At 41.0% G+C, this 16,058-nt stretch overlaps 2 protein-coding genes across 3 annotated transcripts in view; both read left to right on the forward strand.

Moving 5' to 3' along the window:
- The window catches only part of LOC109911686 (adhesion G-protein coupled receptor G7-like), a 67,380-nt gene extending 66,205 nt beyond the window's left edge, over nt 1-1,175 (forward strand). The window contains exon 16 of the mRNA XM_048602566.1: nt 957-1,175. Coding sequence (XP_048458523.1) covers nt 957-1,175 — 219 coding nt within the window. The remainder of the gene's footprint in view (nt 1-956) is intronic.
- A 14,384-nt stretch (nt 1,176-15,559) lies between these two features.
- tfg (trafficking from ER to golgi regulator) overlaps nt 15,560-16,058 on the forward strand; it is a 103,870-nt gene continuing 103,371 nt past the window's right edge. The window contains exon 1 of one of the 2 annotated variants that reach the window (XM_048602644.1): nt 15,560-15,717. The gene's annotated coding sequence lies outside the window, so the exon portion shown is untranslated. The remainder of the gene's footprint in view (nt 15,718-16,058) is intronic. The other variant, XM_020511092.2, reaches the window with a different exon arrangement.

A 16,058-nucleotide genomic window follows, 5' to 3' on the forward strand; every position in this document is an offset into this window, starting at 1 on the left:
GACCTGAAACGTTAACTCTGATTTCTCTCCACAGATGCTGCCAGACCTGCTGAGCTTTTCCAGCAATTTGTAGTTTTATCTCTGATTTGCAGCATCCTCAGTTCTTATTTAGGATTTTTCTTTTCATTGCATGTTACTTAAGTGAATGTTATGTACCATTTATGAACCTAGGCCTGGATGTTATCTAGGTTCTGTCATTGGCTGACATGGGTGATGCATTATTAGAGAAATACCTGATGAAACTCAGCAGGGCTGGCAGCCTCTGTGTGGAGGAAGCAGTGTTAATGTTTCGAGTCCGGTGACCCTCAATCAGAACTGCTGATGAAGACTGGCCAGACTAGAAAAATTAACTCAGCTTTCTCCCCACAGTTGCCGTCAGACCTGTTGAGTTTTGCCAGAAATTCCTGTTTCTGTTTCAGATCTCCAGCATCCACAGTTTTTTGTTTTATTTTGTTATCAGAGAGGTTGTGAATGGAACTAAACATCAGTGAACGGCCCACCCTTAAACACACATTGGAGCAAAATTGTGATGAAGCAAATGAAGATAGTTGGGCTGAGGCCAGTGGCCTGAGACAGTCCAGCAGCAAAATCCTTGAGAATACCATGATTTTGCTAAGTAGAAGAATAATGTCTCATTTGGAATTCCTCGTTTTTTTTAACTAGTCAAATTTAACACAACAGCAAATACAGATCATGATTTTGACTACCAGCAGCCACCATCAGTTCTGAGGAAGGGTCACCGGACCCGAAACGTTAACTCTGATTTTTCCTCACAGATGCTGCCAGACCTGCTGAGCTTTTCCAGCAACTTCTGTTTTTGTTCCTGATTTACAGTATCCACAGTTCTTTTGATTTTTATTTTGGCCACCAAATTGTTTTCATGTTGTTAAAATATTTTACAGCATTGTGTTCTGACAATATTAACTTGCTAAAATATTGCTTTCTCTGATTAATAGGGTCTACAGATTTTCATTCTGTTTACTGCTCGCCGTAAAGCATTTCAAAAGATCTATGCAGCCTGGGATTCCAGATTTGATATGAACATCAGTATTGTCCATTCAAAAAGATTCTCGTTTCAAAGTTTAAACATTCCAGGAAATAGAGAACAGTACACACAATATGACACAGTAAACTTCTCCGAAACCTCAAGTTCTATACCTTCCATTTTGTATTAGAATGCATTTTTGAGACAGGATACATTCTTTTTGTTGTTCTTCCTTAAAGTGCTCTTAGTTTCTTGATGGCTACAATAATGGGATAATATGTTGTGTTCCTGGCAAAATTCAACAGTAATATATCATCAACACTAGGTGGACTTGTCATGAAAGGAAATGATTTACATTAGCTTCTGATTCATTTCCAGCCTGAACACTGCATTACTGTAAGACAGTATTCTTCGCGCAATAACTGCGTGTGTGATTGTTAAATTTGAAGCACATATAAAGCTGAAACTAGAATAAGTTACCGTTCCACATGGTGTGTGGTTGTATTGGTCACTTTTTTTGCATTGTCAACTATTTGATTGATTTCCTAGATCATGTGCATTGAGGGTGTTGATGGTGATAAATTAGGTGGGTAAATGGAGTTTGATATCTCACCAGCCATATGTAAATTGAATGGGTGAGTAGGCTGAAGGAGTCATATGATCCAAACCAATTAGTATGGCTAAAATTTGGCACCCTCCGGGAGCAAATTCACAGTGTAAAGTGTGTAAAATCAGTGGTGATGGCAGGAATTGCCTTCTTAACCCTGATGGTATTTTACCAGTGATGGTGTACACTTTAGGCAGACTAATAAGACCCCAGGTCAGTTCCTGCTGCCACTGATATTTTACCAATGGTGGGGAGTACCCACACCATATGGAGAACTGGGCGAACCCACCTTTTCAGGTACTTGTGCCCAACAGAATGTCTCCAGAAGGGAAATGGTTATAGACTGACGGCAGTCCCGATATTAAGCATTGTTCCTAGATTCAGATGCTGGCCAGTAGCTCTTGGAGGTGGCTTGTCCTCCCACATGATGGTGAAGGTCATGACCTTTGGCAGTGAACTTGCTGCCAACCATCCAGGGTAGGCAGGCACAGTGGTGAGGCAACTATCACCATGTTCCTGTTCATGAAACCTGACCATCAACTAATTGAAAGTCTGGCTACAATTCTATAGATAATATTAAAATAACACATCATTTTCTTCCTTTCTTTCAGTTAGACCGTTTTAAAAGGATTATGTTTTCTGCTGACCCTATTAACAATAAATGAGAATTAACGGGGGGTGGCAAAACGTACCATTAGGTTACAGCAGATGGCTCTGATGTATTATTAATTTGGAAAAAGGCGAACATTCTATGAATTCAAATCAATACAAGAATAACCTTACATTTTGTTTTTAGCACTAATCAAAATTAAACAATTCTGAAATATCGATCAGTTATCAAGTACTATCAAGTCAGACATATTGGAGTAGAATCTGTCTCTGCTATTAGATTCATTTTGTTGATGTTCCTTGGCCTGAACTGGAGGAGATAGCAAGTGAGGGAAATCTGTTTCTTCAATGAGTTTTCTTCTTCCTCTCCCTCCAACTATGTCTAGGTGCAGACATGACTTCCACTGGTAGGGTGGAAGGGGCCTGCGCTGTGGTTGGCTCTATCACACCAACAACCAGCTGGTGTGGCTGCTGTATGGATACTGCAAGCTCTGCTAGGTCATGGAATGGACTGGGCTGCATCTCAGGCTACTCGCTTGGTCTTTTAGAGTTTGCTCGCATAGTGCTTACCTGTGTGCACACAGCATCCATGCCTTGCGTTACCATTCAGCAGCCTGCCTTACCGGTCAGCCATCCTCATTCAAGGGGATATACATCTTGCTGTACGCCAGTATACTAAATCAATCTCACATCTGCACCTTGTGCCAGCAAGCAGGTAGTCATGTCTCAAAGCCTTAGGGTATTAGCCCTCATCAAAGTCCATGGAGGACCCATCAGTCAGGAGTCCCAGCACAGTAAGTCAAGGCTGATACCTGTCGAGGGGACTGGGTGCAGTCAGGCCTCTGCTTAGGACGTTCTTGATCAGGGGCTCTATGCTCTTGTAGTCCAGGAGTGGGTCATGGTCAGTTCTGTAGCTCCATAGTGCTGTGGCAGAAGAGTCGGGGAGGGGAGGAGGAGCTGGTAAATTGTTGGGTGGAGTTAAACTAGGGCTTTCACAGTTGGGTGGATGTACAGCTGCCTGTCAGTGATTTGGGGACGTCTTTGGACGTCATCCAATTAGGATGTTCCAGGGGATGGGCCATGGTCAGTCTGTCTTGTCCACCCATAGAAACTCAGGGAAAAGAGGAAGGGGGAAACAAGGGGGCCACTAGTATAGGAAAGAGACTCGGCAATTTATTCTTTGGGGCTAGGGGTCTGCTGTTCTGAAGAAGGGTCAGTGGACCTGAAATATTAACTCTGCTTTGTTTCCACTCAGACTTGCTGAGTTTTTCCAGCAGTTTCTGTTTTTGTTTTGCTCTTCTGTTGGTATTGCCCCAGACATCACTGAATAATTCGTTCACACCAACACTTTTGGACACAGAGATCGGAAAAGAATAGGAATGTTGTAGAACTGGGGACAATGGTATCAGCAGGTCCCACTGTCCTAGAAACCTCTTGTTCCTCTTGCTCCCAGATGCTGCAGCAAGCTCTCACCACAAACATCAATCCATAGTACATCATGTATGGCCAACAAGTTATTCCTCATGCTGGAACAGTTATATTTGGGGCTACACAGAGAGACAAACAGCGAGATGTAAATTGAATGCAGTATCATTTACAAAATAAGTGCAAAATAGCATTCAGTGCAGTATCACCCATGTCACAAAAGTTCCGTTAGTAAGTGTGTTTCTTCTTCTCCTTCCAACAATGCCTTAGTGTAGTCTCTGGTCCTGCAGGTGGGCCTATGGAGCCCATTGGCCCTGGAGGTTAGGTCAGGTGGCCCTGATTGCCCCACCACAGGGTCCTCTCATGCCTGGGCTCAGTAGATGCCTAGTCTCTGGCAGTTGCCTGAATGCCAGCGCCCTGGAGTGCTTCTTCCTCAGCCAACTGCAGAGCTGCCATAATAAGGTGCTCACCAGATTGTGGTCTCACTTCCTAAGCCTAACGTTCTTACCGAGGTGTCAGTATCCAGCTGGGGGTGCAGGAGGCAGTGTTGCCAATGATTCCTCTGAGGCCTCGGGCCTACCCTCCTGGGACTTCTGGGGGAGGCAGCCATTTTATTGTGGAGGTGCTGGACATGCTGATGGTACTTTCAAGACAAAAGAGAGAGAAGTTATTGCAGCCAATGGTTAGAAGTGGTATGTAATAAATGACACTGACACTGAGTGTGAGGAGTGACACTTGCTTGGTTGGCAGGTCACTCATGGATGTTTTGACATCCTTGAGGAGCAAAGAGCAAGATGGCGACGACAGAGTAGGCAGTGTCTGGGCTCCTGTGCACTGGCTTATCCTCTTTGCCCGCTTTTTTTTTCTTTTTCTTTTTCCTTTTCCTCCTCCCCCTTCTTTTCTCTCAAACATACCTGATAAAGACAGCTCTTCGCCGGTCAGGCAGCTTCGATGGGCTCTGGAGCGGTGGCCTCTTCAGAGACAGCATGGCTACAGAGTCAGTCGGCCTGTGAAGCCCGGAGCAGGACTCTTGCTTCTGTGTGGAGTGGGCCCCTGGTGGCAATGTGGCTTGGGGCTGGGACTCTGGCTGCGGCATAGCGTGGGCTGTTGAAGCCCAGAGTGGACCCTGGCAGGGGCAAGGCAGATTCTGGCAGTGGCATGACATGGGTGGTGTAGTCCAGATCAGTACTATAGCAGCGGAGAAGGAAAAGTTGGACTCTCTTTAAGTTATCTTTTTTAAAAATTTATTCTAAGTTAATGTGCATGGCACCAATGTACAGCGATGGCACACACTTTTTGCTGTATTTTATATTGAATACACGTGACAATAGATGATTCAATTCAATTCTCAATTCATTTTCAATCTTGTCCTGCAAGGGCAAGGATTGTCTCCTTGTATGGGGTGAGGAAGCTAATGTCGGACATCTTCCACTTGTATGGGCTCTCCCTGCCCTGTTATTGGCTGTCTTCCTTGTAATGAGAAAAAACGGGATGAATTGCATGAGATGAAAGTGGGTGTGGCAGATGTTAGTGCTGGTGCAGGTGCAGGAAATAAGGTGAAATGTTCAGAGGGCGTGAGTAGTCAGCCCATAAAGCAAGTGGTGTTAGTAATATGGGAGTTTGGGGAGGCAGGGGAGCAGAGGAGATGTTGAAAGCAATGGTGGGAGTGGCAGATCATGACACTTGGAACGAGTCAGTGCAGTTTCAGAGACAAAGTGAGTGTGAGATCTCAGAAAGAAGACTGGCACTTATCAAGGTGGAACAGGACAGTTCATTGACCTTATGTCACTGCCGGCCATTCCTCCACATCTTGGAGACAGCATTGAACTGGCTGGCGGCATTGGAGCAGGCTGCCATGATCAGGTGGCACCGCCTCTTCTGCCAATCCTGTAGGAAGAGGGCTCTCTTTGCCCCATACCTTGGCCAGGACCTCCAGGTTGGAGAATCTTAGTGGCCCTCCCCCCTACCCTATCCTTGTAACCCTGCATTTTCCATGGCCATTCCACCTAACCTGCACACTTTTGGACTGTGGGAGGAAACCGGAGCACCCAGAGGAAACCCACGCAAACAAGTGGAGAATGTGCAAACTCCCCACAAACAGTCACCTGAAGGTGGAATTGAACCCAGGTCCCTGGTGCTTTGAGACAACAGAGCTAACAACTGAGCCACCATGCCAACCAAATACAGTGAGAAGTGAGTGATTGCATGTGACAACTCCCCATGTGCCAAGGCAAATGATGACATGAAATTTGCTCACTGCCATTTTTTTTATCTTCAACTGGGAAAATCATGGCCTATATTCTTTTCTTAGCTTTGTGGCAAGAAATTCTGAATATCTACTTCAACACAGGGGTGGGTAAAGAAGTACTTGGGTCAACAATTCATCTTAAAGGTTATTCATGACTTCTGTGGAAATGAAGCCAGTTGAGTATATTGACCACATAGAGTCATAGAACTGTGCAGCATGGAAACAGTCCCTTTGATCCAACTCAGCTATGCCAAACAGATATCCTAAATTAATCTAGTCCCATTTGCCAGCATTTTGCCCATATCCCTCTAAACATTTCCTATTCAGGTACGCATGCAGATGCTTTTTAAATGTTGTTATTGTACCAGCCTCCACCATTTCTTATGGCAACTCATTCCCGACATGCACCACCCTCTGCTTGAATAAACTGCCCCTTAGGTCCCTTTTATATCTTTCCCCTCTCACCTTAAACCTATGCCCTGTAGTTTTGGACTCCCCTACCCTGGGAAAAAGACCTTGGCTATTCACCTTATCAATGCCCCTCATTATTCAATAAAGTCACCTCCTCAGCCTCCAATGCTCCAGAAAAAATAGCCCCAGCATATTCAGCCTCTCCCTGCAGTTCAAAACCTCCAACTCCGGCAAAATTCCTGTAAATCTCTTCTGCACTATTTCAAATTTCACAACATTTTTCCAATAGCAGGGAGACCAGAATTGAACGCAATATTCCAAAAGTGGCCTAACTAACATCCAGTACAGCTGAAACATGACATCCCACTCCTATATTCAATGCACTAACCAATAAAGGCCAGTGTACAAAATGCCTTCTTCACTACACTGTCTATCTGTGAGTCCACCTTCAAGGAACAATGAACCTGCACCCCAAGGTCTCTTTGTTTGGCAACACTCCACAGGACCTTACAATTAAGTGTATAAGTCCTGCCCTTGTTTGCCTTTCCAAAATGCAACACTTCATATTTAACCAAATTAAACTCCATCTGCCATTCCTTGGCCCATCGGCCCATCTGTTAAGGTCCTGTTATACTCTGAGATAACCTTCTTCACTGTCATGTGTGAAACCCTTTGTTTCTGACAAAAAACAGAAATGTTTTCATCTTGAAATAATTAAAAAGAACTGCTGTCATCTCATTAAGTTCCAAATATAGAATTGTTTTAAAGAACATATTTCTGTTTAATTATTGATAATTTGAGCTGAATGATGGAATTGTGATTTAAAATATGGTTGGTTCCAGATATGTTTTCATTTGTAAAGCCTACAGAAACTCCCAAAATGCTTTCTCTCAATTTTTTTTATGACGATATGTGCCCCAAAGATGGATTTGTTCTGTACTGTTTCTCTTGAACAGGAGTGTTGTAAACCAGGTGTCTGCTCCATGAAAAACAGATTAAATAGCTTTTCTTTGAACTAGACAAAAGAAGCATGAGTAGGTGGAGTAAGGCTCACACAGACTCAGGATTTTAGTGTTTGCTTTGAGTTGTTGAAGTTGGGGGTTTATGGGGTTGAACCTGCTAGATACAGCTCCCTCACTCTGCTGCCACAAAAATCTTGAGTTCTGTCTCTGCTGTTAGATTCATTCTGTTGATGTTCCTAGGCCTGAACTGGAAGAGATAGCAAGTGAGGGAAATCTGTTTTGTTGAATTTGCCTTTGCCAAGTGGGTAATTATGGGATGCTGCTATATTGGAACAGCTGATAAGCAGTAGTTAAATAATATATTATTTTGTTAAGTATTTCCATAGATTTAAAGTTATGCCTTTTTTGCTTGTATTGTAAATGTAGTGTAAGTATAAAGAGTGTTTTGTTAAACTAGTAGTTTCACCAATGGAAACACATCTGGAATGCAGCGCCTTACATTTTCTATTATATAAACGTTATGGTCTAGGCTGTCTCCTTGATATCTTTGAGGGGGTTTGGTCTGGTCTATAACGCTTTTCTCACTGTTACTATGAATAGCGACTTATGTAGATTTCTATATTCACTACGGTCAACAATGTAACTGTAAATATTTGCTATATTGGATGTTGCATACTGCTTGGTTAATCCTTTTATTATTTGTAAATACACTTTAGATTCCACTATATCCAAAAAAACTGGTCATATCTGAGATATGTTTTGTAATAGGCTAAACTACTAAATAGACTTTCTCAGGAACTGTTTCTCAAGATCATTCAATGCCCCTCAAAAACTCATGATCTCTGCCACCTAGGAAGTAAGGGCAACATGCACAATGAAGCACCACCATTTTCAAGCTTCCCTCCAAGTCACACAATATCCTGAATCAGAAAAAGATAATTTTTTGCTACATCACTGCTTGTACAAAGGCCTGGAACTTCCTGTCCAGCAGTGCTCTGGGTGTACCTTCACCACACAGACCACAGTTATTCAAGAAGACAGCTCACTGTTACATTTGACAGAAAATTAGAGATGGGCAATAACGTGAAGTTGGATAGAGTACTTTTGGGTTGGATGGCAGGATGTCAAAATCTGGTGTTTTTAAAATATTGATGTTTGTAAAATGATATGGGGGTGAAGACAGTGCATGACCCCTTTAAAAGATTATGTGCTTTTTCTAGGCTTGGAGGAAAAAAGAATGTCTGTGGGCAGCTTGTGGATTTGCAGGCATGCAAACATCTGAATTGTAACATTTGCATCAAAGGCTGTATCGTTAGCAGTCCAAGCCACAATTTTGTTTTGTTGTCAAGACAACAAGTTTGAATTTAGCCAATTAATTTAAACCAGGCAATTAGATACCAAAAAAAGACAATTAAATTTAAATCTGATGGTTTTGACAACATAGGACCTATCCTATTGTAAGAAATCGATGTCATCAAGGATATAGAAGATAGGGACAGTTGCAAAATCAGCAGAGAACAAACTGCCATCTGCTAAGAGATCAGCTCTTAGAGAAAGCATCATATAAATAAAGGTACTGCGACACTCTTATTTAATATTCCTGACAAAAGAATTCAACAGAGAAGGTGTTCCTGACAGAACATCAACGGAGAAGACACAGAACATTCCAGAAGACATAACGTGGCTATAATTTCAAGAGTCTAATTTCAATTTTTTTAATATTTTATGTTATATAAGTGGTACTTGTATTTGTTGGAACAGCATACCATTAAAATTTTGTTTTATTTGGGAGTAGTTAGTAGTTAGAGGGGAATTGATCAGTATGATAATAATTCAGTTAATTTGTTCACTGTTAGAGTTAGATAAATAAATCGTTGCTTGTTGATTATTGAGTGAGTGCCAGGAGTTTATTTCATTTAACCACTCCTTTATAACAGACTGTTGGTGAGAGGCAGGTTATATCACTTCTCACATTTCTTTTAACAGATTATAGGTCAAGGCAAGGTGACCCTCTCTGGGTGTTTTGATTTTAGTTATCAGCAGGGGATCGACCTCCACTTTACAACAGGCAATGCTGGCCTGTACCATGAATGAATTAAAAAATAGTATGACAAATGCAGTTAGGTCAATAGGATGAACAATTCAAAACAGAGTTTTTAGTATGGAAATAGTCCACAAGGGGTTCAATAAACTAGCCAGGCAAGTTTGTTCAATTTGCAAATCAAATACAAGCTTTGTATAACCTTATGGGCCTTTCTAATGCGATGTAGTATGGAATAATAAATTAAATTGCCAAAACACAAGATGTCCTCTTCTAATATTCATTATTTCTTTTAGAGGTAGGCACTTGCTTTGAAGATAGTCAGATGAAGAAGACCATTCGAATAATATCAGGATCTTTAATTAAACCTATAATTGCAAAGGCATGAGACTGATCACCTAGGAGGGTTAAGGAGAACTAAAAATATAAATTAGAACATAGAACATAGAACAGTACAGCACAGTACAGGCCCTTCAGCCCACAATGTCGTGCCAACCTATTATCCTACTCTAAGATCAAACTATGCTGCACACCCTACATTTTACTATCATCCATGTGTGTTGACACTTTGTATCTTTAATCTATATTCAACTGTCATCTGATCTGAATGCCTTTAATTGGCTTCTAATCAACAGCAGACAGGGTTATGTCTTTCCCAATCAGTACATTATTATTTTAACCAGTTGGCCCTCTTCAAAGAGATGCTGTGGCAGTACTCGAGAAATCCCAGTTATAGTGTTCCCTCCATTTTAATATGTTATTTAGAACTAAGCAAAAAAATCAGACAAAAATTCCATTTTTTCTTATCCCAGAAATCCGTGCAGGGGTCAAATGAGCTCATAATTAATTTCTGATTCTTATAGCTAACAGAAATAAGTTAAGGAAGCTTCCTAACTTAGTCTACTTAACATTTGATGAACTTGTTTGTTTTCAGATCAAGAACATTACGGAGCTGTATCTCCATTGTGTTCTCTACAGAGTCACATTTGAAAATAACTGTGCCTTTAAGAATGTCAGAACACAGTAACAATAAGAGCTTTGGGTGACTGGACATCCTGGCTTTATTGGCTTTTCATTAAATGTCCCAGTGCCCTGACAACATCCTAAAATAAGTTCAAATGACCGATCTTCCTTCTTTGTCAATTATAAACTGGACTTGGAAATAGAAAATGTGTCAAATTTGTCCTCCTGTCTATAGACACTCACCACATCACGTTGTTTTGTATGCAGCGTACCTGTATTCCCCACCCTAAAACATCTCCAAGCAAGAGGGTAATGATAGTTGCATAAAATAATGATGGCTCCAATCCTGATGATCTCTTTGAAATGTTTTATAGAATTGGGTTGCTAACTCTGGCTGGACAGATTCTGGAGATGTCAATCATGACCTCCCTACTTCTACAGCCATTGGCAGACGAATGCGTCAATCATCATAGTGCGAAAATGTATCATAGCTTTTCAATTTATCCTAGTTTCAGCTTTTGAAAAATTGAGTCACCTAGGAGCTCGTGCAGGCCATATGATCCCTCAAGCCGACTCTACCGATCAGTAAGATTATGGCTGATCTTCAACTTCATCCAATTCCTATGTCCCCTGATTCCCTTAAAGTTCAAAAATCTGCCTAGCTCACCTTTCAATATGCTCAAAATGCTGGTGGAAATCCTGGCCAACCTCTTAAGTTTCATCAATTTCACATCATCTCAGCCCCAGATGATTGACTCCCTATCCCAAGACCATCCACCTAGTTTCTAATTCTAGATTTCCCTGCTAGAGAAAACAGCTTTTCAACATTTACCTTGTCAAACTCTCTTACATGTTTCAATGATATCAGCTCTCATTCTTCTAAATTCTAGATGTATAGGTCCATTCTACTAAATCTTTCTGATTAGGACAAAATTCCCATTCCAGGAACTAATTTTCTTAAATAAAGGATTAAAAATGTTCACAGCTCTCTGACTTATCACAAATAACCTGATATATCTGCAGCAAAAATTTCCTTATATTTGTACTCCAAACCCTTTGCAAGAAATGCCTTTGGTAACAATTGACTTCCTAGTTTATTGTTATACTGCACATTAATTTTCTCTGTTTCATGTATAGGAACATTTAAAACCATCTGCACATTGACTTTTAATAAATTCTTATCATTTAAAAATATTCTGTCTTACTATTCTTTGTAATAAAATGAATAAACTCATGTTTTCTTACATTATTCTCCATCTGCCATCTTCTGCCAATCATCTAACTTCCCAATGTTCATTTGCAGATTAGAGTCTTCCTCCTAGCATTGTTTTCCACTAATTTTTGTATCATCAGCAAACTTCAGTTACACTCAGTCCCTTCAATTAAATCATTAATATAGATTTTAAGTAGCAATTGTGGCAACCCACGAGTAGACGCCAGCCAACCTGAAAATGAACCATTATTCTAAGTTCAATATCTGTTTCCTGCATATCAACCAATTATCCAGCCATGTAAGTACATTACCCAAACCTCATGAGCCTTTATCTTATAAAACTACCATTCAAATGATTTTTGAAATCCACCTACTTGCTGCATCCCCAAATAATTCTCATAAATTTGTCTAACGCAATTTCCTTCTCATAAACCATGATTACTTTGTCAAAACAATATTCTCCTGTGTCCACATAGTCATGTCCAGTAAACTGTAAGGCTGTATACCTCTGGACATCTTATATTTAATCATCCAGTTATTATCCTTAGCACTCAATATAATCTTAAGTCCTATTTCAGGCTCTTATCTCAGACAGTCTTATACCACCTATGGAGCATTTCTGACCTCTCTCCCATTTCACTTGTACTGTTTTTGAAACCTTCATCCATGACTTCTCATTTCAACAAGTACCAGCCTCCTACCTCAATAAACTAGGTTTTCAGTCCAAATTCTCTCCTAAGTATGATTCCACATAGCTATAAGCCATTACTTCATTAGCTCTTTGTAAATAAGTTTTCATTTCAGTCAAATCTATCTGAGAAGTCATTTCCAACCCTACATCTCTATCCATCAGCTCTGTTTTTCTGATTCCAGGTTACAGTACTGTTTATTCTTTCCTGCCTCTGTTTTAGCGACTTAAACCAAGTCTTGAATTCTTTTCCAAAAACACTTTCCCTTGCCAACTCTCAAAAACCATCTCCCAGTATGTATCTCCCTCTCCCTGTAAAGTGCTCAAACTTATGTTTACATATGATGTGGAGGTGCTGGTGTTGGACTGGGGTGGACAAAATCAGAAGTCACACTACACCAGGTTATAGTCCAACAGGCTTATTTGAAAACACAAGCTTTCAGAGCTTCAGTCCTTCTTCAGGTGTTAATGGAAGAGATAGTATCATACCATTGATGAATCCACCCCGCCCCCCACCCCCATACACACACGTGAATCTATGGGGTGAATTTATATTTGCAGATACATTTTATTTTGTTCAAAAAGCACACAATTTATTGCCAGTCAGTCAATATAGTGTTTTATTAATTCCTACTTTAGATATAAATCCAGTCCGGCTCCAAACTAAAACACAGATTCTGAACAAGGCCTCACACCTAACATGCATTGTCTGACCTAAAATGTTACCTCTTCTTTACACTGATAAAACCTTCACTTCTCTCAGGACCATGACTTGAAAGGAATTTGGGGATTTATATATACAGATTAATCAATTAAAATCTTTTAACTAATTAAAGATTTAACAGCATCTTAGGTTTGTTTAGTACATCATCATCAATGGTGTGAACCTTTGACCTTTTACTTATAAATTCTGTGTCTGATAATACCTCCCTCACTAACACCTGAAGAAGGACTGTGGCTCTGAAAGAGATAACAAGGTGTAGAGCTGGATGAACACAGCAGGCCAGGCAGCATCAGAGGAGCAGGAAAGCTGATGTTTCGGGTCTGGACCCTTCTTCAGAAGACCCTTCCTGTGGCTCTGAAAGCTTGTGTTTTCAAATAAACCTGTTGGACTATAACCTGGTGTTGTGCGATTTCTGACTATGTTTATATAGAACATGCTGAAGGAGGTTACATGATTGATCTGATTATCGTTTTAACTCCACTTTCCTGCCTGCCACTCAGAACCTGTGGCTCTCTTGTTGAAGAAAAGTCTAACTGAGTCTTGAATATATTCAATGATTCAACCTCAACTGCTCTCTGTGGAACAGAATTTGGAAGAATAATGGCATTCAAAGGAAAAATTCTCTTCATTTTAGTTTTTTATGGAGTCTTAATAATATTATGCCCCTAAGTTCCATAATCCCCAATGAGGGTAACATTCTCTCAGTGTTTTTAAAGCTGCATTAAAACATTATATGTTTCAATAAGGTCACCTCTCACTCCTCTAAATTCTAAAGAGCACAGGCCCAACCTGCTTAGGCTTTCCAAATAAGAAAACCCCAATATCCTAAGAATTAGCCTAGTGAATATTCTCTGAATTGTTACCGATGCAAGGATATCCCTTCCTAAGTCAGGAGTTTGAAATTGTACATAATATTTAGGTATGGTCTCACTAATGTATGGTAAAGTTGTAATAAGACTTCCTTACTTTTATACTGCAATTCCCACATTAAAAAGCCAACATTAAATTTGTCTTCCTAATTACTTGCTTTGCCTACATTCTAATTTTTTGATTCTAGAAGCATATGCATGATCAATGAGTAGGATAGTGAGATAGGACATGAGCAGCAATGTTTTGGTCAAGACAGCATTTATAGAAGCTGAAGGATAGCTCCATTCAGAACTGATGTAGAGATGTCCGTGTTGGACTGGGGTGGACATAGGCAGAAGTCACACGACACTTTTGGAGCTTGTGATTTTAAATAAACCTTTTGGACTATAACCTGGTGACATATAACCTCTGACTTTGTCTATTTAGGAAAACATTGAGTCTGAGATGACCTGCATATTTGCAGCGTTTGGCAGCAGATTTTGACAGTTTGTTGCTCTGAAAGCAGAATTGGATGATATTTGATGGATGGCATTTGACAGAATCTTACAATTCCCTCAATAGGTAAGATTTGATGAAATGAACCAATCTCCCTTTGCACAATACTCACAATTCTCACTCACTAAACTTGTAAGAGGACAGGCACTTTCCCGTCCCTTCCGAACAGGACTGCGGATGTACCTACAACATGTGGACTGCAGTGGCTTGGGAAGGCAGCTCATCTCCACCTTCTCATGGCTAAGTAAGGATGGTAATAAATGCTGGCATGGCCAATGACACTCACTCCCTGTGAAACGATTTTTAAAATATGACAAATTATAATTTTGCTTGTACAGGCCTTGGTGAGACGACACCTGGAATATTTTGTGCAATTTTGGACTCCTTATCTGAGGAAGGACATTGTGGCTATGGAAGGAGTGCACCAAAGGTTTACCAGACCAATCCCTGGGATAGCAAAACCAATGTATGGAGAGAGACAGGATTGGTCAGGACTATATCCACTGAAGGTTAAAAGAAGAGGATTTCATAGAAATGTATAAAATTCTAAAAGGATTAGATATGGTAAATGCAGGATGTAAAATAACCAAAAGAACTGTGGATGCTGGAAATCAGAAATAAAACAGAAATTGCTGGAAAATCTCAGCAGATTTGGCAGCATCTGTGGAGAGAAGAAAAACCAAAAGAACTGCGGATACTGTAAATCAGGAACAAAAACAGAAGTTGCTGCAAGCTCAGCAGGTCTGGGGGCATTTGTGAAGAATAAATCAGAGTTAACGTTTCAGGTCCAGTGACCCTTCTTCAGAACTCAGGAAGTTCCAAGGAAGGGTCACCAGACCCGAAATATTAACTCTGTGGAGACAAATCAGAAATAACATTTTGGGTCAGTGACCCTTCTTCATAAAAGCAGGATGTTCTTGATGATCAGGGAGTCCAGGAGCAGAGGTCACAGTCAAAGGGTATAGGGTAGACCCTTTGGGACTAAGGTGAGATAAAATAGTGAGGTTGTGGAATTCTTGCTACAGAAAGCAATTCAGACCAAAATATTGGATGTTTTCCAAGATGGAGTGAGATATAGTTCTTATGGCTAAAGAGATCAAAGGGTATGTCAAGAAAGTGGGGACAAGGTCCCTAGTTGGAATTATCAGCCAGATTGGTAGAACCAGTTCCAAGAGCTGAATGGCCTACTTTTTTTTTCTGTAAACTATATTAACAGAAAGAAAAATTTATCTTTTTATGGAATACAAATTCTTCAGATGGACTGACTTCCTGAAAAATGTTAAAAAGTTAAAATGATGAATGCTGGGAGGGAAATGCTAATCTTTATGTGTGAGTGCGCATGCTCGCTGCGCTTTGCCACGTCCAGACGGCAGGCCCGGGAGGAGAGGAGAGGGATTTGGCGTTTGTAGGAACCGGAGAGAAGGACAGGCACCGAGCTCGCTTCAAAAAATAACCCTCACAAACTCCCAGCCACAGGTTTGTACTTTTCTCTCTCTCTCTCTCTCTCTCTCTCATACACACACCTCCAGCACTGATGGAGCAGTGAACGGGGAGGCCGGTCCAAGTGAGCAGCGGGCCCCAGGCCTACTCCCGGCCCGGCTCCCATCAACCAGCCGGTTGGCCCCTGGTGTCATCAGTTCGCACTCGGAGCCGCTCATTCCTTCATTCCGTACAGAGCCCGGGTTCAGACAGAGCCAGGGTTGAGGGGAATGGGGTGATTTCCTGAGGTGGGGGAGATGTGAGCGACCCGGCAGGAAGTAAATCTGTCCCGGTTCAGAACGCAGGCGTTTTCAGGGTTTGGCGGGGGAGTGGGGGAC

The sequence above is a fragment of the Rhincodon typus genome, chromosome 11, assembly GCF_021869965.1.
Source record: "Rhincodon typus isolate 14 chromosome 11, sRhiTyp1.1, whole genome shotgun sequence".
Classification (NCBI taxonomy): Eukaryota; Metazoa; Chordata; class Chondrichthyes; order Orectolobiformes; family Rhincodontidae; genus Rhincodon; species Rhincodon typus.